The 26,454-nt window shown below is 39.0% G+C and overlaps 1 protein-coding gene across 1 annotated transcript in view; it reads left to right on the top strand.

Moving 5' to 3' along the window:
- Positions 1-26,454, top strand: part of LOC122794824 (trichohyalin-like) — a 348,510-nt gene that overhangs the window by 223,510 nt on the left and 98,546 nt on the right. Inside the window, exon 3 of the mRNA XM_044063429.1 lies at positions 4,413-4,496. Within this exon, the coding sequence (XP_043919364.1) occupies positions 4,413-4,496 (84 nt within the window). The remainder of the gene's footprint in view (positions 1-4,412; positions 4,497-26,454) is intronic.

Here is a 26,454-nt window from a genome sequence, read left to right as displayed (position 1 = left end):
CATATGAGTGTGAGAGATGGACTATCGGTAAAACACCGACGATATATGCTTTTGAATTGTGGTATCTGGGACAAATTTTTAGTTTTTTTTTGGTCAGCAGGAAAATGAACTCAGTTGGTACTGAGGAAATAAACCCATACTGTTCACTGGAAGGTCTGAAAGTAGAACTATACCTGAATTACGTTGGCCATGTAATGCGAAGACAGGATTCACTAGATAAGTTACCGATGATGGGGAAAGATCAAGGGCAAAAGAGGAAGGGGAGAAGAGACTAAGATGGATAGAGAACATTACTGTAGTAATGAATATGAATTTGCAAGAACATAAAGAAACAGTTGTTAATGGACAGGCCCGGTGTGCTCAATTCCTTGAGGTCATGAAGAATCAGATTCAACTAAATGACTAAACAGCAATATTTGCATTAATGTTATGCCAGTACCTGGTGTTCTTTATAATCAGTATTCTGCCTGCATGTGCCTTATAGGTAAGGGGCCAGTAGTAAAATGCATTGTGTTAGTGCAAGTATCATATATAGCTAAGTATCTAAAATAGATTGAAACAACATGAATTACTACATAAAATTAATAATTCATATAATGTTACAGTTTACAGAGACATACAAAAGTTATGGAATTGTACAGCTTAAGTCAGAGATGGAGATGTATGATCCAATGTTTATCTACAAAATATTTGGGGATTATTACTTAGTGGAATGCATGTGGAAGTGAGTTAAAGAAAACTGATAAGTCACTTAGGCATGACAGCTTTTGTTTTCAGAGATAAACTAAACAGAGATCCGATGGTTTAGCCTTGGGGTGCTTAGTGGACTCAGCTGTTGCATGAGATTAGAACCTATTTAATGTGAGTCTTTCACTATATTTGTGGGAATATCAGCAAGTGTTGCTGCTAGTAATCTGATAACTATGCTTAATTGTAGCTGACATCTTGTATTGTGACTGGTGATAACTTCCCTTCACTTGTCATTGGGACCTGAATTTCCACTTGCAGAATATGGATGTGCAGTGATGTTACTGTGCATATATGCTACCTCACGTGCAGCTGCAGATTTTCTGATAAATCCATACATTTCTGTATACAACTTTTATAATTACCTGTTCACTACCCACCTGATCTGCTCTAGGAGACACATATGTAATAATTTCTGCATCATCCATCACCCCAAGAAAGAAGAAAACACTTAATTCTCAGTTGCTCATACTTAATCCCAAACTTGGATTTTAAGAAAATAGTATGTCTTTCTGCCAGAATATAATTCAAAATAAGATGTTTAACTTGGCTGTTACTACTGACAGGTGAAGTAAGTGTATAACTATGTTGTTTTTCATTGGCTTTCCTATTTTTCTGTTATACTGTAAAGATGAAAGTTTGCTTATGTTTTTTTCCCCTAGAACCAGGGCTTTTAGAACAAAGTTAAGGTTATTAAAATGTTTTGATCATGTCTTGATCTTTGTAGAACTAACATCACTGCTTCACTTCTAGTTGGTAACTGCATTTTACAATTTGCAGTACACTAAAATGATATAGTGGGAAAGCCACACAGACAGGATTGTGTTTTTTCTAACCCAAGCTCCTACTTATGAAGATGCATGTTGTATTCCTGCAATGTGACATTGTCTGCTTTTCCTTTTCATTCCATTTCCTTTCTCCTTTGACTTATAATGGTAACATTCAAAAGCTTTGCTTTTGACTGTTTCTTGACACATTGCTAGAAGATTTTTCAGTGGCTTCCTTTAACTGCTTTTGTTAGCTGCAGACTTCACAATAGATAATAATGGTCTTCTTATTTTTTCAGCAAACAATGGCCCAATTATGTGATCTTGTAAAGGCTGTACATAGCTTAGAGGCAGATACTCTTCCAGCCACTCACTGTTCCAGTTTTAGATGCTGCGTTCCTGTTTCTTGCCTGTGAAATAATAACTGAGAGTGATAGAGCTATGAATAATTTGTTTCATTAGTTTCTGCAACAAATTTCAAAAGGAAATTGTATGAGATTTCAACAATAAATGTCCTAGCTGTCTGGTATAGTGGGATAAAGCCCTGACTGTAACCCAGAAGATGCAAATTAGATTAGTGGCTTGGGCCCTAGAAGAGCCGTATGGTGGTGGTGGGAGTGAGCAGCTTAGGCCATGTTGCTGAGGAGCAGTGGTTTCTGATCAATTGGTTGCTCTTGTGCAGGTACATGTTTGTACATACCAAAGGAACTCAGACTTGGGAATGTTGGCTTGTCTATCCCAAGCTGGTGATGCTGACTCTGAAGGATCGTGTGTGTGGGGGAATGTGCACACATCAGAAGAACCATGTAGGAGACCCTTGCATAATGTGGGTGCCTACATCAGCCACCAGGGGGGTAGGATTAGGGTATAAGTAGAAGTGCCCTGATTGCTTCCATTCAGAATGGTATAAGCTGCAGAATGGGATGGGTGTCATATCTCCCAGGCTTTGCTCCAGACATGAAAAGCACCATAGGGCCCCACTCTAGAAGAAGGGGACCAGACTAACGTAGACCAGGGGATACCCATCCTAAATAGCTTGTTTAAAGTGAGGCATAAACATGGGGTGCAAAGCACCCTCGTTGCTGCCTGGATAATTGCCACTCTGGACGGCTCTATCCTTTGTGCTGGTATATCCACTACAGAAGAGTGAATGGGCTCAAGTCCAGTTGGAGGATGCATCTTGGTCAGCAGGTTCAGGTGTAAAAAAGGCTAAAGAAAAAAATTCAAGGGAAGATGACATCTCATGCATGAAGAATCAAGGGAGTATTGGAAAGACAAAGTTGAATAATGCCTTTTTCGTATGTGGCACTCCTTAGAGTTAGACTAATTAAGGAAAAGAACTCTGTGACGGAACATTTGCATACTGTTGCATTTTAAGTAATTTCAGTCACTCACATTTTCCAGGGGACACCGTTTCTCTGCAGCAGGGCCACTTCAAGAAAATGGAAGTTGATGAATATGTATATTCATTGAGCTGTCCTCAGTGAAGCATACTGATGCAACAGACATTGGGTTTTACCAACAACCGTGATTTTGCTTTGTTGTATCAACAGTTCTAAGCATTTATTTATTGTTTTCTTGGTAAAATTAAATTGTACATTAAAAAGGAACTTAAGTAAGTTTTGGTTGAAGGAATTGTTTACATCACAGTATTTTGGCTTGTATGTTAGTGTAATGATGGTCTAATGGGTGGTTTCTTTGCAGACATGACTAAAGCATTCAAAACTCAAATCAGTCTCTGCCAGTAAACAAACTTAGCAAGGTTAAATTTGGTTGCAGTACACAATAGCGGGTTGAATTATTTGAAAGATGGAACTTTTCAAGTACTTTTCTGCAATTGCCTTCTTAGAGGTTGGCTATCTTAATGGCATACAATGTGGCTTGGAACTGTGGGCCAATTTTTTTCCTGTTTATAAATAGCTTTACCCATGCTATCCCTTAACTTGACCATGCATAGTAATGCGTTTTCCAGTATAAGTAAACAAAGATTCCCCTTAATATTTCATAAGAGCCTTCCTTAACATTTGCAAAAACACACTGACAAAATTTGCAGACACTTTCCCAAGTAAAACTTTGCTACAAATCTCCTATCTCATCTTCCCTGCTGATAAAAGTGTAGTAGCCAGAAAAGTTCTTGTCTCCAAACTGAACTTGTCACTTCTAACCCTGCAGCCCACTGGTAATACTCACAAATTACATATGAATAAAAACAAAATCTGTAAGTTTATATTGGTTGTTAGTGCACATACCAATCGCTACAACTTTGTCAGAGTTACAGTGGGTTACCAGTTATGTGCAGAGCTAGTTTATAGCTTAGCACAACAGTATTTGAACATTTTATTCTTGACCAGTGTCCACCCCTAGAACACAACTTTTGATCAAAGATCAAGTACACTTACCTACTTGCATTAGGAATATATAAGACAATACCATAACTTTAGTTAAGACTTAGGTTGAAATCAACTGTTGATGAAAAGGCATTTTCCAGGATGGGGCCATTTGTATGGAGATATCTAGCAAATGAAGTTAGGAAATGGCAGTCAGTGATACAGAGTTACTTTAAGGCTAAACTTGAAGAGCATCTACTTAGTGAATCCAAAATGGTTTCATAATGTGGAATAATTACTTCATTAGATGTATCAGGTGCTTTGAGGCATATTTATCATTGATCGTGCTGTATTGATTGTTATTGTTTACATAACATTAGGTAATCTATGTATTGTAAATGTAAATTTTGTTTTTGTCAGTTACTTTTATCTTTTATACTGCTAATTTGGGACTTGGGGCATGGCTGAAAAAGGTCAGCTCACCAGTCACCCACCTAGTTATTAAATAGCAGTAAAAAATAAATAATGTGTATTTGCTAGTTTTTGACATATCTTTCTGTTTTCATTTTAGGAGGATGAAAAGGAAGAAATTATTATTGAAGACACACCTACCACTGAGCAAGTTTTTGAAGCCGACTATGAAGAAGACTTTGAAGTAAGTAAAGATAAATGGAACAATAGCTTATAGGTAATAAATACATAGCTTAGTGTCCTCTCCAGTAAGCTGTTAACATGTTCACAGTTACAAACATTAAATATCACTTACATCTTTTGTACAATTATCATCAATCCAACATTACATAAATTGCTCAACTGCTGCCTTCCCTTAAACATCACTCCTCCTTCAAAACATTACTCTGCATGTGTTGTTCCCAATGTTTCCATTTTTTCTACGTAATTTGCTCCTACCCTTTTCTAAAGGCACCACTTCCAGTTCTTTTATCCCTGTTAAATATTCACTACTTCAGATACAGTTGGGTTAGACTTTGATTTCCATTTTCTAGTAATTGCTTTTTTGGCAGCTCCAGAATTAAACTTAAAAAGGCCTTGCTATGTTTAGGCAATTCATATGCTGTATCCCAACTAAAAACATTACTTAGTTACACCCATTTGCTCACTGAATATTTCTTACAAATTACTCTGTAGGAATTTTTTTAAAGTCTGCCAACTCATTTTACTCTCAAAACATATGTTCCCTGTTACCTCTTTCTTTCCTATCACATCTCCAATGTTTGCCATCTAATTGAGGAAAAATTCTTTGGAGTTTGCTTGGGGTAAAAAAATACTTATGCAAACACTTCCAATTTTTAGCAGAAATCCTAAATCTTCTGTGTTGCTCTATTTGTTGTCTATATTTTCACCTTGTCAGATAGTCTTCACTGAAAAAAACAGGTAAGTAAATACATGCTTATCTATTAGGTACAGTATCGTGGAACCCAAAGAAATGCAGGTTTCCATATCTCATTTTTTCCTCCATTTTAAATTACTTAGTTGGAATGGTAGCCAAATTGAAGCTTGCATTTGTTTTGTTTGGCATTTTAATATCCTTCTAAAACAGTTTAAAGACAGTATGTGTCAGTACAGGCAGTCCCCGGGTTAAGGATGAGAACCGTTTTTTAGTCTGTCCTTTAGTCAAATTTGTATGCAAGTCGAAACAAGTACATAAGGTTCTTATTAAATGTCACTTAGTCAAATGGTTGCCTCAGTCTATTATTCATTTTACTTTTCTTTGCATATTAAAAAAACACTTTAGAAACACTTCCAAATAAAAAAATCTTAAACATAATACTGTAGTAATAACAATAATAATACTGTACATACAGTGTAATAGTACAGTAACTATGTTCATACACTACAGTACAGTAGAATGTTCCATACAAAAAGTATGTTAAACTTACCTCTTTTTAAGCTTCACTTCACATTTCTGTGCTACAGGCATCACCCACAAATGTTTTCCACTCTTTCCTGTACTTTCAGACCTCTACCAGACCTCCTGCTGTCACCTAGACCATAGTAAACTGCAATGTCATTTGCTCATTCTACTGTACAGCATAGTAACTGCTTCAATACTGTACTGCACAAGATAGTAGTCTTGACCAATCAGATTAGCAGCACAGCGATCTCTTAACCAATCGGATCTCTTGTTCTCATGAAGGTGGAAGTAACTGCTATAACAAGGCTTGTGAGCAGCTTCACAAATTAGGATAACACAGAAAAAGGAAAGTACAACATAATTCTTAATTTTCAAGGTAAGATTTGGGCAACTTTAAGGATTTGTATTTATTTACACGTTATTTCTGACATTGCGGCAGCCCATTCTTATCTATGGCTTGTCTTTATGTCAGATGTCTGTAACCTGGGGACTGTACAATTGTTGGATATTATTTTTCAAATATGCAGTGTCAATGCCACAACCGGTAGCACACTCGTCTTTTGTGCTTAAGGCTGTGGGTTCTATTCCCACTCTCGGTGGATGGATTGTGGACACTGCAATGCAGCATAATGGGAGATGCTGCATTCCTGAGTGTGTTGTCCTTCTGATGAGATGCTAAATTGAGGTCCCATCTGATTGAGTTGGTGATAGCTCAAGTGGATATTAAGGATCCCACAGAAACTCTAGAAAAGAATAGGGGTCCTTTATTTAACACATCATAAAAAACATTATTTACATATGAATAAAGTATAGATATTTACAGGCACATATACACAGATTTCTCTTTTTTCTAGTTAAAATTTTTCTTATAACATCCTCGTTTTTATTCTTTCATAATTAATATCCACTCCTACTTCAACAGCCATAATGTAATTTTTCACAATATATCTGACAAAATCCATTTCTCATTAAAGAAAATTTAATTCTGTCTTTCACTCCAAGTAACCCATATTACATAAAATAAATGATCTACTCTTCTCACATACTCTTTTTTTTTTCTTGTTCATATACTATCCATACATAACCATATTATGTCTATATTGTTTGTCCTTAATATTCTCAAAAACATTTTTCACACATCTTTTTCCAGAGTTTCAACACTCTTTTACATTTAAAGAAAACATGCTATTTTGTTTCTTCCTCCCCATGAAATAAGCACACTCTTTCAAGTTTTTTTATATGGCATACGCCCCTTTACTGTTAACTTGTTTATTACCAGTCTCTATAGGAAATTCTGGCACTTTACGTCTTGCCACACTACATTTTCCTTACTTTAATGACTGATCATTTCTACTGGTAAATTTTCCCATGGATTTACATAGTAATATTGTTTCATTCCTGTATTATACCACACCCTTCTTTCTCCATATCATAATTTTTATTTTCCATGTTAGTATTTTTTTTTGATATTGTTTATTTTTTTCATTTCCATTTCTCTTTTTCTTAATCTCAACATCTCCCAGAACTTTTTATTAAACAAGAACCATCTTTATTAAATTATCATGTATGACATAGGCCATGTTGCATTAATATAATTGAAGATAAACCATAGAGACACAATCTCAGTTGCAAGCATTATACATTCCAAACCGTGCCGACACAATTGTAGCTGCAAACATTATACATCACATTTAACATATCCAGTCATTGTTAGTCAACCATTGCATAGCTTATTCAAATCCTGCCTTCTTTTAAACCTCGTTCTTCCTCCACATGTATTGATCCCACAATTCCCATTTTTTCCTGTGTAATTTGCGCCTACCCTTTTCTAAAGATCCCAGTTCCAATTGTTTTATCTTTGTTACTATCTTCACTACTTCCAGGGAAGTTGGTTTAGACTTTGATTTCCATTTTCTAGTAATTGTTTTTTTGACCGCCATAATAATTAGACTCAGCAAGGCCTTACTATGTCTAAGCAATTCCTATTCTGTATCATAGCTCAAAAAAAAATAATTTCCCTAGTCACTCCAATTTGCTCACACAGCATCTCTGACAAAGCAGTCTGCAGAGAATCTGTAAACTCTGCCAACTCATTACACTCCCAGAAAATATGTTCCCATTAACCTCTTTCCTCTCCATCAAACCTCCCACATTTGCTGTCTGCCTGACGAAAAATTCTTTGAAGTCTGCTTGTGGTATGAAAAAACCTATGTAAACACTTCCAGGGAAAGATCCTAAATCTTCTAGATTTTTTTGCATATTTGGAAGACATACATATATTCCCCATTGTTTCTTTGTAAATTGCTTATCTAATCTCTCTTCCCAATCCTTTCTAACCTCTGATTGATTCTTATAGCTGTCATACAATATTTTATATGCTATAAGTTCTTGGGTGATTGGTTTTATCGGCGAATTTTATGCAGTTTTGGATATTTTGAAGCTTTTTCACATTGGCTTTTTTATAACTCAGGTTTTGTATAACACCGGTTATTGTACAACACAATCCATTTCCAGTGGGAAGGTGCTTCTCTGGAGGAGTATAGGTAGTTTTGCTGGTATTGGTCGTTAGCTAGCATTTGTGAAGTTACAAGTTCTTGGTCTCTTCCCATTCTGTTACCTTTCCCTCTCTAGTTCTTTGCTCCCAGTATCTTGGTTCCTTTGCCAGTTTTCTCCAATAAATCCCAGCCCTGTCTTGTCTGTTGTCTATATCCCTAATTGCAGTCATCCCTATCGGCAGAATCTCCTTTCTCCATTTCTGTGTTGGCTTAGTTCTTAGAATACTTTATGGATCTAATATTCTGTTTGATTATTGTTATTCTCCTTAAAGGCCTGCATCCAAATTCCCAGTGTCTCCTTGTTTCTTCAGCCGCCCTGTTTCAACATCATCCCTTTCCACTTTGAATTATGGTTTTCTGCTTGTGTTGTATACAGTAGCCGTAACTGTGTAGCTCTGCAATACCCTTTCAGATTGGGTAATCCCAATTCCCCCTGTTCTACTGGAAGAATCAGCTTGTCCCACTTGAGTCTTGCTGTCTTCCCCTTCCATATAAAGTCCTTCAGCTCTTTATTAATTGCTATCTACAACTTCTCCCATGGTTGATAAAAATATGCCTGACTTGTGTATAAGACTAAAGGGACTAAAAACATTTTAACTGCTTGTATCTCAGCATCCATATTCATATAACAAAGCTTCCATTTCCTCAGTTTTTGTATTATCTCTTGTTTAGTCTCTTCCCACATATCCTTAGCTGCCACACCAGAATCATTTTAATCCCTAATCCTAAATATTTCATTTTATAATGTCCCCATAAATATGGATATTGCTGAACCAATTCATATGTGGGTACATAATTTACTGCTGTTGTTTTAGCTTCATTAATTTTGTATCCCAAAAAAATATGAAACTGTCTCGAAATGTTCCACAACACTGTAATGTCTCTTTCTGGTTTTGTCAGATATAAAATAATATCATTTGCAAATCGAGCCAGCTTTTCTTGAGTACCATACCAATTATATCCTTGAATTTCTGAGTCCCTTATTTTCTTTGCCAGTGGTTCTAAATATAATGCAAATAACAAGTGGGAAAGAGGACAATCCTGCTTGGTTCCTCTGCTCAAGCTGAAATTATCAGAGAGGACCCTTCCCACTTTAATTTTTGCCTCCAGTCCCTCATATATCCTCCTAATCAACCTTGTAATGTTTTCAGGAAATGCAAATGTTTCCATTGGCCTGCTCATAAAGTCCTAGATTACTCTGTCAAATGCTTTGTCTCTATCAAGACCCACCAACAACAATGGTATATTCTTGCATTCTGCTTCTCTGTGGATCATCGGTGTTCTATGAATGTTGTCAAATGTTTACCTCCCCTCCACAAAACCACATTGATCCATATCTATCAATGTTGGCATTACTTTTACCATTCTTTTAGCCATTATAGACATGAACACTTTATAATCATGGTTTAGTATTGAAATGGACCTGTATGAAGCTGGGTCTGATGGATCTTTACCCTCTTTAGGTATTAAAGCTACCATTGCTTTCTTCCAAGATGTTGGTACTTTTCTCCTCTTAAAATACTGTTAAATAAAACCTTCCAGATTTTTATTAGTATTTTCCCTCCTAGCTTCCAAACATCTAATGCCATCTCTTCCTGGGGACCCTTCTGTAAATTGGTTATACATCACAATTTTTACCTCATCTCCTCCTAACCTGTTAGAATTGAGCCTCATTTATCTCTAACCTTGGCATATTTAATTATTCCATAAACATTTCCATTTGTATCTTTTCTTGATTTCCATATTTCCCTGCTTTATACTAACTTTCATAGAATTTCCAAAATATTTCTAATATCTCTACAGGATCTCTTGTTACCTTTCTTGTTATAGGCTCCCTAAGCTTGGCGACAGCCCTTTCTACTTTCTTTTGCCCGAGTCGTCATGCTAAAAGTTTTTGTGCTGTACTGTTATTATCAAAAAACAGTTGCTTAACAGTAGTCTTTCTAAACTCGTGCATATTATCGAGGTAATCCCTTATTTTCTGCTTAGCATTCTGTGGTTGATTTTCTTCTTGTTCTGTGAGATTTTCCTTATTCTGCAATATTTTAACATTTGTCAGTCCTTCTAAATAATTCTTGTTACTTCTTAACCATAGCTCATTTTCTTTTATTTCCACCCTATTTTAAACTCCACCTTAATTTTGTCCCACTCCCTAGCTATATTTTGAGAAGAAATTTCTATTTCTCTTTAATAGCTCCTGAATAATCTCCACTACCCATCTTAAATTCCTCTCTTTTCAACAGATAGGTGGGAATGTGCCAGTGTGTCATTTTTATTTCATTACCCTGTGTTTTAATTTAGTTATTAATGGTGCATGATCTGAAATAGTTATTGGATGTGTATCAAGACCTTAATTTAAATGCACTTGTTCCTGTGAAATGTAAATTCTGTCTAGTCTAGCCTAGTTTTTATGTCTTGGAGAATAATATATAAATTCCCTCTGAATTCTTATTAGTGAATTCACATCTTCCATTCCAAATATTTTCATAAATTTCTTTAAAAATCTATCCTCCTTTGTTATACTTACCCTTCTGGCTCCCCCAGACACATCTTTAGTGTTGCAAATTGGTTCCCTTTTTAGATACTGAATACCAAAAACTCGAACTGTGAAATAAAGAATGTAAAACAGCAAAAGGGACAATTATTGAACAGTGGCAACTTCAAAAAATACATCAAATGGCCATAGTTGGCCAACAACCAGGAAGTAATGCAATGCATAAGGTAATTGAAGGGAAATCTTTTAAATTTGCCCTATTCCCCACTGTAATGTGATCTCTGAGTTGGTGTATATAGTTAGCGGGGTGTGGAGGGTGCAGTCCCCCATCTTGGTTGGTTGTGTGTGTGATGTAGTCCGACTATGGTTATTCAGTGTATTTTTTTCAAAGTTGCTGTTGTTCAATAATTGTCTCTTTCCCTGTTTTACTTTCAATGTTTCACAGTTTGAGTTTTTAGTATTTAGTAGCTGAACATAGACCCTGTAAATCACATTCCAGTCCCCATCTATAAGTAATATTCCTTGTTGAAAACTGATTATTTCTGTCAGAATTTTCTTAAGCTCCATTATAGCAGTTTTAGGTGGAATATAAATACATGCCAGTGTAATCCTCCTCCCTTGCCAGTAGCACTACAAATCTATGATTATCTTTTTTATCCTCTTCTATCACTACTGGAACTCCTCTTGCAATTAATATAAGTACTCTCCTTTTCCTTTGTCCCAGATATTCCACTGAATAACCAACCATAAGTGTGTCTGTTGTAACATAGCTATTTGCACTGTACATTTTTTAATACAGTTCACTAGTCTTTTTTTATGTATTTATCTGTGAGACTATTGACATTTAAAGACATTACAGAAAGCATCATTGCATTAAAAAGTTATTATTACCACCTTTTATGTATAACACCTTTTTGTTATATGTCTAGTTCCATCTTTTGTGTTGCATGCGTGCACTCTTTGACAGGTTGAACTTTCACACAGTTGTTTCTTGTCATATCCATTTGAGCCTATGTCACATCTTACAAAACTTTTTGTTTTATTGAAAACCCTCAGACAAAAAAAAACACACTCCCAGTATACCCCCCTAAAATCTATTAACTTAATAGTAACACACAAAACTAGAGTGCAATGAAAAAGTATTTGCCCTCTTCCTGATTTATTATTTTTTTTGCATGTTTGTCACACTTAAATGATAACCCAAGTAAACACAAAATGCAGTATTTAAGTGATGATTTTATTTATTAAGGAAAAAAGCTATCCAAACCTACATGGCCCTATGTGAAAAAGTAATTGCCCCCTAAACCTAATAACTGGTTGTGCCACCCTTAGCAGCAACTGCAGTTGAATGTTTGAGATAACTGGAAATTAGTCTTTCACATTGCTGTTGAGGAATTTTGGCCCACTCTTCTTTGAAGAATTGTTTTAATTCAGCTGTATTGGAGGGTTTCCGAGCATGAACCACCTTTTTAAGGTCATGCCACAGCATCTCAACTGGATTCAAGTCCGGACTTTGACTAGGCCACTCCAAAACCTTAATTTTGTTTTTTTTTAAGCCATTCAGAGGTGGACTTGCTGGTGTTTTTTGGATCTTTGTCCTGCTGCAGAACCCGTGTGTGCTTCAGCTTGAGGTCATGAACTGATGGCCGGACATTCTCCTTCAGGATTTTTTGGTAGAGAGCAGAATTCATGGTTCCATCAATCACGGCAAGTCGTCCAGGTCCAGAAGCAGCAAAGCAGCCCCAGACCATCACACTACCACCACCATGTTTGACTGTTGGCATGATGTTCTTTTTCTGAAATGCTGTGTTACTTTTACGCCAGATCTAACAGGGCGCACACCCCCCAAAAAGTTAAACTTTTGTTTTGTCAGTCCACAAAATATTTTCCCAAAAGTCTTTGGGATTATGAAGATGTTTTTTGGCAAACGTAAGATGAGCCTTTATGTTGTTTTTGGTCAGCAGTGGTTTTTGCCTTGGAACTCTGCCATGCATGCCATTTTTGCCCAGTCTCTTTCTTATGGTTGAGTCGTGAACACTGACCTTAACTGAGGCAAGTGAGGCCTGCAGTTCTTTGATGTTGTTCTGGGTTCTTTTGTGACCTCTTGGATGAGTTGTTGCTGCGCTCTTGGGGTAATTTTTGTAGGCTGGCTACTCCTGGGAAAGTTTAACACTGTTCCATGTTTCTCCATTTGTGGATAATGGCTCTCATCATGGTTCGCTGGAGTACCAAAGTGTTAGAAATGGCTTTGTAACCTTTTCAAGACTGATAGAAGTCAATTAATTTGTTTCTCATCTGTTCCTGAATTTCTTTAGATTGCGGCATGGTGTCTGCCTTTTTGGGATCTTTTGGCCTACTTCACTTTGTCTGACAGGTTCTGTTTAAGTGATCTCTTGATTTAACAGGTCTGGCAGTAATCAGGCCTCGGTGTGGCTACTGAAATTGAACTAAGCTTTCCCAAAAATGTGATTAACCACAGTTACTTCATGATTTAACAAGGGGGGGGGGGCAATTACTTTTTCACATAGGGCCATGTAGGTTTGGATATATTTTTTTTCCTTAACAAATAAAATAATCACTTAAAAACTGCATTTTGTGTTTACTTGGGTTATCTTTGTTTAAAATTTAAATTTGTTTGATGATCTGAAACATTTAAGTGTGACAAAAATGCAAAAAAATAATAAATCAGGAAGGGGGCAAATACTTTGTCATTTCACTGTATGTACATCTTCAAGTACTGAAATGTTACTCTCCTAATAGGAACAAAAGTCCCAAACTGACAGCCACACCCACAGACTTGAGTTAACCTAAAAGACAGGTTAAACATGCTAAGACGCATGGTGCAGCCTGTGCTTCTACTAAGTGCTAATTGGTTTTGTCATTTCACTGTATGTACATCTTCAAGTACTGAAATGTTACTCTCCTAATAGGAACAAAAGTCCCAAACTGACAGCCACACCCATAGACTTGAGTTAACCTAAAAGACAGGTTAAACATGCTAAGACGCATGGTGCAGTCTGTGTTCTACTAAGTGCTAATTGGTTTTGTCTTTTCCTTATAGCTCTTCCAGCTGGGAAACCCTTGAATGCTTTCAGAGAACATTATGTCCTAGCCAATTTCTCTTCTCATTTTTTCCTTTCCTTCAGCCAGTCATTCTCTGCCAGCCTGTAGCCAGTTTCTCTTTATCAGATTGTCTCCATGGAGACATGAGAACCCGGCAGCCAGTTTCTCTTCATCAGAATGTTTCCATGGAAACATGAAGATCAGCTGCAGAACTGCTACTGAGCATACATATTTTTGCTAGAAAAAAAACTCATAATCAGTATTCTTTTTCATTTACTTGCTTACTCTTAAATCTTTTTACTAAATTAATCTAAGGTCCTTAATCAGTCATTTCCCCAAGCAAGAATGAGAAAAAGCACATTAATTTTTCTTTTGTCATGCTGTTTTAACCAGGCTTTTTTCATTGCATTGGCTACATTTCTTAAAACTGAACTAGAAGAAAGAGAGAAGGGAGAAAGAAAAGAAAAAAAAAACAGCAGCTCCTGTTTACAATCCCCATTACACTTAAAAATAACTGAAAAACTTTACTTTATAGCATGCAAAGAAAATCATACACCACAAAAATAGTGCTAGGAAGAAAAAAGTATTTACTTACAATTAACTTTCTCGCTCCTCTTCCCCTCCCCAAACCATTTTTGAACATTAATGACATGCGGTAGGGCATATGCTTTAGAGTCCCTCACAAGTACAACAAATTCTGAAAAACTCCCAATATTTCCAGATTTTTTTGTTCTGTCATATTTCACACACACAATTATTGCATTGTAGTCCCACACTGAGTTACTAGTTTTAATACTGTTCATCTCCATCTCCCAAACCATGTCACTGCTTCATTTCCAACATACTCTCGGTACTTCTAGTCAGCTCTCCTTCTCCCTTCCTTCACTCCAACATTTTCCATTGAAACACTGGAAAAAGTTTTACAGGTACGCTCTGTGGTCTTTATTACCAGAAGAACAAGAAGCAGATTCTGTTTCACAGCTCACTTTTTGTTGAACAAATGTTTGTATTTTTTCCTTAGAATGTACTTCATCAAAAATGATTTTGGCCCTCCAGGGAAGAATACTTTGAAGACAGCTGGGAATAGCAGTTTGAATCTCACACCTGTGTCTCAACATTCCCTGAATAGTGGAATAAATGTGCTTCTCTTTTGCCTGGTGTACGAGTAATCATTCTCCACAAACACACTGTTTTCTCCCACTTGTAGTACTTTGTCCTTCTGCCACAGTTTTGTCAGAATCATCTCCTTTTGCTGATAGGATTGTATCTTTAATATTAAAGGTCTAGGTTGCTTTCTCATAGCCAGTTTTAGAGCATACATACAATGTGCCCTTTCAACCAACAACTCCTGCTGTAGAATACCAGTCCAGTTGCTTATTTGTGCTTTCCTAAAAGTAAATGCATTCTGTTCCTTCCAACTTCTCTGGAATAGCTGAAAATCTCATGTTTCCCTATGTGCTCTGTACTCTTAACTCTTTTATTTTTTGAAACATCTCTTCCTGAGCAGTCCCATATTAAGCCAGCCTTTTTCTTCATTTCAACCTCAGATTTTGCAGCTTTATCAGCTCATCTGAATTTTTGTTTAAAGCTTCTTACATTTTTTCCAGCGTTTTGCTGTTTGTGTTGATATACTCTATCAGTGTTTTGTTTATGTTAGCCAGGTCTGTTTGCAGTTGTCTTATATCTTCCTGTAGGTTACTGGAATTCTTGTCTGGAGGTTGCATTGCTTTCTTTTGAATAACTGCAGAACTTTCTCCAATCAGTGTTTCTTCCTCATTTTTTGTCGATGATTTTTTTTCCAGGTCCTCTGTATTTGTTTTCCTGTACACTTACAAGCCACTTACTGAAAATTACCCATAAACACAAGTCTGCTGGCCTTCTCTGCTGAGTTTCTGTTTTCACAGTGGGAGAGCTAGAATTAAACTATTAGTCAATGTGCAGCCATTCTAGAAGTCAGAACACAGCCTGTTTTGAGGCTTTAGTTGAAAAGCTACTTGAGTTGTCCTGGTAGGTCATGTTTCAATTTATTTAGGAGGCTGTGTTTTTGGATGAGCATGTGGCACCAGGACCTGCTCCCTGCTAATAATTGGGGGGGGGTATGGGGAGAGGCCGGAGGTGTGGGTGTAGTGGGGGTGAAGACTTAGCTGAATTTGTCAGCTAGCCAATTTTCTTTGTTCCTATACGCAGTGGAGGTGGCAACATTGACCACCAGTTTGACACACTGCTATGTTCTGCCTTTGAGGTTATGGACATAGCTGTTGAAAGCCTTGTGATAATCTTTAGCCTGTGAGGCTATCTTGACATCATAACTGGCCTTGTTGCATTTCGTTAGTCCTCTTAGTTTCTTGTTTAATTTAATTAGAGAGCTGTTGCTCTTTGTGATTTTAGTTATGACTTGTTTTCTTTTGTTGTCTACCCAATTAAGGCTAGGATTACACCAGTGTGGTTTGATTTAAGAGTTTGTTGTGGGCATATATCTTGTAAGTACAGCAGCCTTTATACAGCCATTTACATGGTTGTACAGGGTCTTTGTGAACAATTAGCACAGAAGTTGCTGTGAACTCTGGATTAGGAGGGACGTTGAATTTTGACAGATTGTTGCTTAATAGGCTGGAGTTGGCTTTGGAATAAGAATAATTCCTGTTACACGGTTTGATGGGATTATGGAGTTGATTTTTATTTTGAAGGAGATTGCTTCGGGATCTGACTTCACTAGTGAGGACGTAACACTGGGGGTGTGCATTGCTTTCCTATATTGGTGAGTATCAAGTTCAGTATGTTTGAACCTCTGGTGTGTGTGTGACAAGAATTGTTTTGCCTGTGAGTTTGAGGCAGCGTATGTTTGGCAGTCTGTAGAGGAGTAGCTAAAGTCTCCCACGTATTAGAGTATTTAGTTTAATGGAGAGTGTCTCTAGTAGCTCTAGGTATTAGCTATGGGATTCTTGGGACATGGAGACTGACCTGTAGGTTGCTATAATATGGTATGAGACTTGGTGGTGGTTTGCTTGTGGATAAACTCCAGGGCATTGTCTTGTTTAATCAGTCTAGAGATGTACTTGGTGCTAATGTAAATTGAGACTCCTCCATCATTTGTCCTTGTCCATGCACCTAAATGGTCTAAATTTGTATAAGTCACTGAATCCTTGCACTGCTGGAGTACTTTGCGTGGATTTAAAGCATGTCTTGGTAACTGCATAGGTTTCTGTATTCTCTGGAATGAAGAGAGCCTGTATGGTGTGGAGTTTCTTGTTTAATCTCTTAGCTTTGAACAGTAATGCATTTGGATTTTCTTGGGTTTTATTTGCTAGGTCAGTAGGTTTGTCAATTTGACATTGCCTAAAAAGGTTCTAAGGGAGTAAATAGTTTTAGCCAATATTCAGAAGACTAGGGGGGACAGGTGCAGACCAAGCTTTCAAAGTTAAGTAGTTTGTTAAACATGTTCTGCTATGTTGACAAATATTGAATCCTCATGGAAAGATGCCAGAAACTAAGCCAGGTATTGAAGTCAGTCATCTTTTGTTTGGAATGTAGTATCATTCTTGGTGAAGGTAGAATGCTGCTCAGTGCAAGACACATACTTGTCTGAGATACACATTCAGAGGGATAGATCAGTAATATCTCTCTTCATATAGTCCAGGGATGTACATCTCAAGCCTTTAATGCCTCTATGGCCTATGATAGAGAGATGCCTTTATCTTTGTTGTAGTGACTTCACTGTGTGCATAACCTGGAGGATCCTGGCTTCAGGTCAACAACTAAGCATTATCTTCTCTTTGATCGGTCCAGTGAGCGCAGGGCATCTGTGTATTATACAGTGGAGTCCCCCATGGCATGATTTCTAGGTAATGTGTTTCTTTGACTTATGGGCTTTGTTCTTGCTGCTGCACTGGGTGTAGGCCTATGTGTTGTGTTTGGTGTTGCTTTTGGTGAGTGCCTTAGAGATTGCTGAGGATAAGTGTGGCTGTTTATAGGCTTGAGTATTTTTGAGATTTGGTAATATTGCTTTTTATTGCCTCAGCATAAATTGTTGGGTGTGTGCTGTTGATGCGGTGCATGTGTGTGCATGTGCATGCATCTGCTCGCTGTGGATGCTGTGTGTACGTGCTGTGAATGCCGTGTGTGTGAGCGTGCGTGCTGTGTATGCAGTGTGTGTGGGTGTGCACGCTGTGGATGCAGAGTGTGTGTGGGTGTACATGCTGTGGATGCAGTGTGTGTGGGTGTACAAGCTGTGGATGCCGTGTGTGGGTGTGCATGCAGTGTATGTGCACGCACTGTGTATGCAGTGTGTGTGCGCACTTGTGTAAGAGATTTTTGCCTCCATTGTATGTGCATTTCCCGCATACTTTGATCTAACCTTGTCAATTTTCATTTTATCCTTGACATATGGGATCGGTTTCAGTATTGTAACTGACTTGGCCATTAGTACAGCTACCCACAATCCCTATTTCCCAGTTACCTCAGATCTCTTTTGCCACATTTTCCTGACTGACGCATTCACCAGAGCTCTCAAGGTTAGTTCGTTTTTTGGATGTACATACACTCCAGTGCATTCTCCGCTATCACTGTTGTTAGCCTTATTCCATACACTTTGATGTACTCTGTCATCAATAGCTTCTTTCTTTCTCTCTTTTCCTCTTTTTATATATATATATATATATATATATATATATATATATATATATATATATAAAAAAAAACTTCCTTCCTGTCTAGTTTTTCTTGTTTGAAAGTGTTTTTCTATCTCCCTCTCATGTGAGTGTGATGTGTGTTATTTCCAGCTCTTTTTTATTATGGCTGAGAAAACTAAGGCCCCATCTGGCTTCAAACGATGTCAGAAGTGTAGCCATAAGATCTATCTATCGGATTTACATCTGTTATGTGTTTATTTTTTGGGTCCTGTACATTTATATGAAGATTGCAGTAGATACCATGGCTTTAGTCATAGGGCACTTGTTGAAAGATAAAACAAGTTAATATTGAAAGGTTTGATTCCTTCTGCCTTTGGAGAGGCCATATTTGCTCAAGACAAAAGTAAAATTGATATTTCTTCCCCTTCTTCATTGTCCTCTTTGGAGAAAGGCAAAAAGAGGAGTTTGACGGTACCTACATCTCCATCAGCACCGACATCTAAGAAGCATAGATCCTCGGCTCCTAAAAGTTCCTTGGAACCAATGGAATCCAGCTCTAAGACTTCGTTACTGGGAAAATCACCAGCACTGAACTCCATTCCTGTGTCAAAACCCTTGATGCTGAAGACTGCAGCACAAGAAATTATGTCTTCTGGCTCTTCATTGATGCTGACTACATTGGCTCAGACTATGGCTATAGGAAGTTTTACCTAGAACTAGTTACTCCCCATCTGTTGACCCCTTTGTGGGTGAGTTACTCAAAGTGTTTCTTCAAAGACCTAAGTCATCCTTTCTAATGTCAGTCTGTTCTACCAAAAGCCTTGCAAAACTCGATGTGGAGAGACTGGTGAATAAAATTTTGTGGGCAAGAGGTTTTACAGGACTCCCTTCGGCTCCAGCCTCTATGGGCTCATGAACCGAACCTTCTGTGATGCCCTATCTCCTCTGGGCCAGTAATCAAGGAGCCTCAGTCCTCACCACTGGTAGCAGTGGGATGACATTTACTGGGAGGATAACAAGTACATACACAGTATCTCCAGATGCAGCTCTCTACATCAAGCACAATCAATCACAATTTCCCTTAAGAGCACACAGGGAACACAGTCCGGGGGCTGGTTCCTCTCCCTTTCTCCAGATCCCCAATAGGACTCCCCACTGGCACAGTTATAGAGTTGAGTCCTTAGGGTTCCAAGCCAAGTCCTCCAACACTGTCTCTGTCCAACCAGAGCTTCATGTCCCTGCCTAAGTAGCTGATGCACACTTAGAGATTTGATTTGCACACACACACACACACACACACACACCCGGGAAAGGCTGGCACAGGTTTACTAGCTACGCCCAGTTGTCACTGCCAACAGAACCCCTCGCCAGCTACTTTAAGGCCCTTACAAGGGTATCCAAATATACTGAGTGAAATTAATGTTAATACAAATGGTAGTTTGACCAAGAGCAAGGCTATTAGGAGTGGCTCACACAGTGTTACCAAATAAATACGCAAGTACTCTCAAAACTTAAATATCCCTACAAAGATCAGCCACAATGAAAGGCTTAAATCTATTTAATAATTAATAGTAAAAGAACAAGAAAATACTAAGTGTATTTTCACAGTGACATCAGAGTTCAAATCACAGGAAATATTTAAAATAACATTGAAGGAAAGGCTCAGGCAAATAAATCTAAATGAAGCTTCACTATATTCCTGACTGAATCTATGGGAATCACTATTTCCTACTTACTTAATAGAGCAAGGCAGATGATGTTGTGAATGGTTCTTCTTGTTGTCAGGCCCAAGACAGAATACAAAATGCTCTGTCTCTATAAGAGACTTCTCAAAGTAATATCTAAAAGTATTACTTCTGGGATAGCTTGCAGAATGACATCACTTCTGGTCATCTGACTTCTAGTTTCCATGCAAATGCAACCCCCAGTTGCTGGAAATACACACACAGGGGCTTTTGCCCAGATTTGTGGCATGTGCTGGAAGTCATAAAACAGTTTCATACCTCCATGCTTCCAGAGTAGTAATTAGTTCACCCCAAAGACAATACAGAAAGCTTCCTAGTACAGGCTTTGTCTCCCTGGCTGCATCGAAACCTGTGAGATAACATCTTTATGGGCTAGCCTGTAAAGTGATTTAATTTCAGATATATTTTCAAGTTTGCTGGACTGAGGGTAACCTTCTAGTTTCCTCTGTTAAAACGTATACATTTAAACAGTTACAACAGTGTAAAACACAAGCACATTACAAATACCTTTTCATCATAAACATCTGTACAAATCAGTTTGATATACACATGACATACAGTTCTAATACATTTGTAACAAAAGCATTTTGTATAAATCAGTTTGTTATTCACAAATGACATGTAATTATTTACAAAATTCCAGCTAGCTGTGGTGGCAGTACCTCCTGTCATCACACTTTCATTCGCCCCTTTAACCACTCCTCCTCTGATGTCCTCTGAGGCATCAGAGTTTGCAGCTCTGAGTCGTATGGCACCGATTGTTTCAATTCTGGAGATCTCCCTTGCTTTGGAAACAGTTATTGCCCTAAGTTCTTCAGTTCTTTCAGATCCAGACACCTCCCAGGGCCGTATCTGTCCTGTTGGCTCCAAGGGGCAGGAGTCGACTCCATTTTTTTTGGAGCCAGGACTGTACCTTGGAGCCTTGACATTGGCTCCGGCCTCTGGGGCTATTTCTTCGGAGCAATGAGTGACCACAATTCCGAGGCAGTCTTATCTCGGTTCCGGGCTCCCTTCCCTCTTCCAACACATGTGTGCCAGTTCTCCTAGGGGCAGAGGTGGGAACTACAATGGAAGACACCATCCACACTGCAGAGGTGGTCCACAGAACCAGGGCTTCAGGGACTTCTTCCCGGTAAGCCCTTTCAGCGTTCCCTGAAAGGAGGTCCAATTATCTTCCAGTGGAGGCAGTCTGGGGATGCTTATCTTTGTACCAAAATGCCTAGTTAAATATAACAACAGATTCTTCACTGCAGAGGATTATTTCCAGAGGTTATACCATACTTTTTTCCTTCTTCCTCCCATATGCAAAAAAATCCCCAATGTTATACCCATTCAGAGGGAACCAGCAGTTCTAGAAACTCAAAAACTGCAAGACAAAAGAGGCACTCTTGAAGACCTCGAGTTTACTCAAGATTCTTTCTAGTGCCAAAAAAGACAGGGAAGTGGAGACCAATTTTGGATCTTAGTGTGTTAAATCAGTTCGACAAATGAAATTCTGGATGGTCATGGGTACAGTCCATTTTTCCTGGATGACTGGATGTGCTCGATAGATCTTCAGGATGCATATTACCACATGAAAATGGACAAGCACTCCAGAAAGTTCCTCCTCTTACAGCCTGGAGCCAGTCATTACCAATTTAGGGCACTACCCTTTGGTCTCACCACAGTCCCCAGGGTGCACACCAATGTATGGCACAAGTAGCAGCTCACTTGAAACTGCAAGGATTCCGCGTGTTTCCATATTTGGGTGACTGGCTTATTGCCACTCCACCCATTGATTGATAGAGACAAGGGATTACATTCTCAACACCTGTGCATACCTAGGATTAACTATAAATTATGAAATTGTCAACTGTCTCCAACTCAGAGTTTAGAGATTATATAGGCAGTGATGAATAAGACAACAACCGTGATGTCCCTTCCCCCACTGAGACTTCGAAAAATTTTAGTCCGGGTTCAAAAAATAATTCACAGCAAGAAGGTACTCACTTGCCTAATTTTACAGGCCCTAGGTTCTGTGACAGTGAAAATAACTCTAGTTCCCCTAGCCAGATATATGAGAATTCTACAATGGCTGTTGGCATCTGAATAGTGTTTGTTGTACCAACCCATGTCGTACCAGATTCTGATCACTAATCATTGCAGAAAAGATCTAGCTTGGTGGATTCACTCCAAAGAAATTCTACTGGGCTTGCCCCTTCATCCTTCCAGAACCCAAGGCCATAGTGATCACGGACTTCTCCCAGATGGGGTGGGGGGCATTTTCTGGGCGGGTTCCTGTTATAACCTCAAACTTGTAAAAGTTCGAATGTCACATGGTCGTCACCTTATGATCGAAGTTTTATAAGTGCGATCTCAAAGTTGGTATATTTAAGTAGCGGGGATGTGGGGGTTGCAGATGGGCTCTGCTCAGAGCATTTAGTTAAGTTTTTCTTTTTTTTTTCTTTTTTATTATATAGTCATTGTTTCAAACTTCGCTCATATGGTGTCGATCATATCAGGTTCAAAGTTTTGAAACTTCGAGTATATAATATAGACCCTTCTGGGCAAGCCTGTCCAAGGCACTTGGTACCCCTTAGAGGCCAACTCGCATATCAGTGTTCTTGAACTAAGAGTGGTGCTTTTAGCATTGCAAGCCTTTCAGACAGCTCTTTCTGTGGCAACAATTGCAATTCAAACAGACAATGCATCAGTAGTTTGGTACAGCAACAAACAGGGAGGAACCAAATCTTATCCCCTTTGTTGAGAAGCACTCAGAGTGTGGCAGTTGGTGATCTCTTCCAACCGCTTTCTGATAGCAGCGCATATTCCAGGGAGTTCCAGTGTGATAGGAGACAAACAGAGCAGGTGTATTCTCCAGCCTCAAGAGTGGTCTCTCAATCCAAAAGTGACAGAAAAGATTTTCCGCCATCTCCTCTAAACAACAAGTGCAGCAATTACTTTCCTGATTCCCACTCCGGGGAAGTCACCAAGAGATGCTCTTCTCCACAGTTAGCCCTCCAGACTCCTATGTGCATTTCCCCTGATACCTCTAATTCCAAATTTCTTACAGAAAGCACTCGGGTTGAAGAGCAAGGTAATCCTCATTACTCCATTTTGGCCTCTACAGATCTGGTTCCCCTTTCTTTGGCCTCATCCAATTCAAAGACCTTGGACTCTGGAACCAGCTCCAGACCTTCTGTCCCATCCAAATGGACTAGTTCACCCAGACATTCCGAGCCTCAAGCTGACAGCATGGTTCCTCCAGTTCCACTAGTTGCTAGGCACCTTAATCTTTCTTCCCCAGTATGCCTCGTAAGCTTTCCACCTGGAAACTATATACTAGTAAATGGAAGAGATATACCGTCTGGACTCATGAAAGGGATATTGACCCCTTTTCCGCTTCTATTGATAATATGTTAGATTTCTTAGCCTCTTTTCAGTGCAGGAGCTTCCCCTTCTTCCATCAGAATACAACTAGCAGCAATTTCAAATTTCCAATGTTCCTTGGATTCTCAAAGATTTTGTAAGTCATTTTTAAAAGGGACACTTTTGCTGAAACCTTCCTTCAAAGATTCTACTCCATGTTGGGACCTAAACGTAGTGATGTTCTTCGTGTTTCATTGTTGCAGTCATTACATTTGGGTAATCTGCTGTCAGGTTGCCCTCAGTCGGCCTGAATTCCAAAGTTGGTTGCTGTCTTCTCTTCCATGACGTCAGGTCGTCAGGGGTATAAAACATGCAGCCAACACCATTTTCTTTAGTCTTTCTTGCCGCGCGGCTCCCGAAGCAGAAGCATTTTGCAAGTGCTGGTTGGCCGACTACTAAAATATTCGAGTTTGAGTTTCAGAACCGAAGTCTTCACTAAAGCTAAGTACCCCGTTGGGGAAACTTTTTATCTTGCTTTTTATCGATGTCAGAAAAAGTTAATAATTGTATTACTTGTGGAAAGCAAATACCTCATAAGGATTTCCTTTTATACTGTATTCCTTGCCTAGACCCTGATCACAATGTGCCTGGCTGTCGGTTTTTTGCTAGATTTAACCAACGCACTATTAAGTGTCGGTATATTTTTGCATCTAAGTATTTTGGAAACAGATCTAACTACCCAGAAATGTCATTGGATAGCAATCCGACTACCGGAGTACATAAAAAACGCAAAGAAAAGGGCAGAGAAAGGCAGTCGAGATCCAAAACCGACGACGAAGCTTCTCCTAAGCCAGTCGCCAGTTGGCCGGTACTCAGTGATGCACTTTCGCAGCCCCTGATGCCCGCTACATTTAAGTGACAGGCCTCTACCAACACCCATGTGGAGTCCGGCATGCTGCAAGATACTCAAGGTATTGGACCGACGGATGTATCTCCCTCGGATGGGTCCGGAGCCGCTGAGCAGGCACCGGCTTCTGAGGGTGTATTCAGACCTCAACATTTATATATCAAACTGACGAAAGCTGCAAAATCAAAGGCAAAGACATTTTCTAAAACTAAAAAAACGATGCCTGAGCCACATGCACAGGCCTCTATGCCTAAAAAACAGATGATCAAAATGGCTGAAGACCTTATTACCTTGATCAGGGGTACCCATCCCCCTCCAGATAAGAGGCCTAGGCAAGACACTGACTGAATCTTCATTTCAGGTTTTTATTTCTTCTGATTCCTCTACTGATCAGGAATTATCTTTACCTCCCTATGAGGATTCTGATGCTGAGGAGTCCATTCCATCTGCATCTCCTCTTGAGGATTATTCATTTGGAGAAACCTTGCATACTTTGAGGGAGCATTTTCACTGGGAGAGTCAAGACTTCTCAGAATCAAAAAAGAGGCTCAGGCATTTCCTTCTTCTCCCCCCTCAGCACAAGCCTTTAGCCATTCCCCCTGTTTTAGACATTGTGGATGATGTGTTTTTGGAGTCAAGCCTGACCCCTGACTCCTTACCTCCGTCTCCCAGTAAGCCGGACAGATATTACGGGGTCCATGACTCTCATAAATTTTTATGTAGAAACCCTGCTGCTGATCTTGAAACTATTTCACAGGGTCCTAAGGGAGTTAAGGCCTCAACAGCAAAGAACCCTACCCCCTCTGACAGAGATTCAAGGGCACTGGATAGATGGGGAAAAAAGGTTTATACATCTGCAACCTTGGCAATCAGGGCCTTAAACTGTCAATTTCATGTGCTTAAGTACCAACAACATGTTATGGGATTGCTGAAACAGAAAATTATGTTGATTTCAGAATGTGCAGAAAATAAGGAATTGCAGGAATTTTTGCATGCAGCTGAACAAGTTGGAAAGCATACTTTGCAATGTGGTTTTGATTCTTTATAGGCCTCCTGCAGGGCTGCAGTTACTGGATCTGTGATTAGGAGACATGCCTGGTTAAAGGAACAAAATTTGCCTGATCACGTTAAAGCTAAATTGCTAGATGCACCTTTACAGCATGATTCTCTGTTTGGTATTAAGGCAGAAGAGGTTTTAAAGAAAATGGAAGACAAAGCTAAATCCATGCAAACTGTTAAAGATTTCTTACAAATGCAGCCACCTAGATTCAGTAGACACTGGCCTACAAAAAATTGGTCCTTTCCTGTGTCAGACAGAACTCAGAGGGGCAAATCCAGATGCCCTAAGGGTTCCAGGTACCAGGTTCAAGAGTCATACAGATCAAAGCAATGGGACGCATCCACCTCCAAATCTGGAGGAGATAAAGCGCAAACCTACAGAAAGCAATCCCAATTACTTCCCTCTGCCTACACAAAGCACTTATCTATTGGCAGCACCCATAGGGGGAAATTAACACTTTTTGCTCAAAATTGGCAGTTAATAACCCAGGACAAGTGGGTACTAAACATCATATCACAAGGATACAGATTCCATTTCCACACTCTGCCAGTGACAAATAGTTGGCCAGATCTGCCAAAAAAACAATAGGCAGAGGCACAGAAACAAGTTACGTCTCTCATGGATTTGGGGGACATTCAGATAGTACCAGGACAGGAAAAAGGGCAAGGTTTTTACTCAAGACTGTTCTTGGTACCCAGAAAGTACAAGGCCTGGAGGCCAATACTGGATTTATAGATTTTGAACACATACCTGGACATTCCAAAATTCAGAATGCTCACTTTGCAGCAGCTTCTGCCCATGCTGGGCAAGAATGCTTGGCTGGTGACTTTAGACCCAAAAGAGGCATACCTCCATGTCCCAGTAAGACAGTCTTGCAGAAAATACCTCAGATTCAAGGCTGGCTTAATGCATTACCAATTCTCTGCACTGCCCTTTGGCT

The sequence above is a fragment of the Protopterus annectens genome, chromosome 2.part1, assembly GCF_019279795.1.
Source record: "Protopterus annectens isolate FY-2018-M chromosome 2.part1, PAN1.0, whole genome shotgun sequence".
Taxonomy (NCBI): domain Eukaryota; kingdom Metazoa; phylum Chordata; order Ceratodontiformes; family Protopteridae; genus Protopterus; species Protopterus annectens.
Note: the sequence above shows the minus strand (reverse complement) of the source record. Positions and strands in the feature narration are given on the sequence as shown.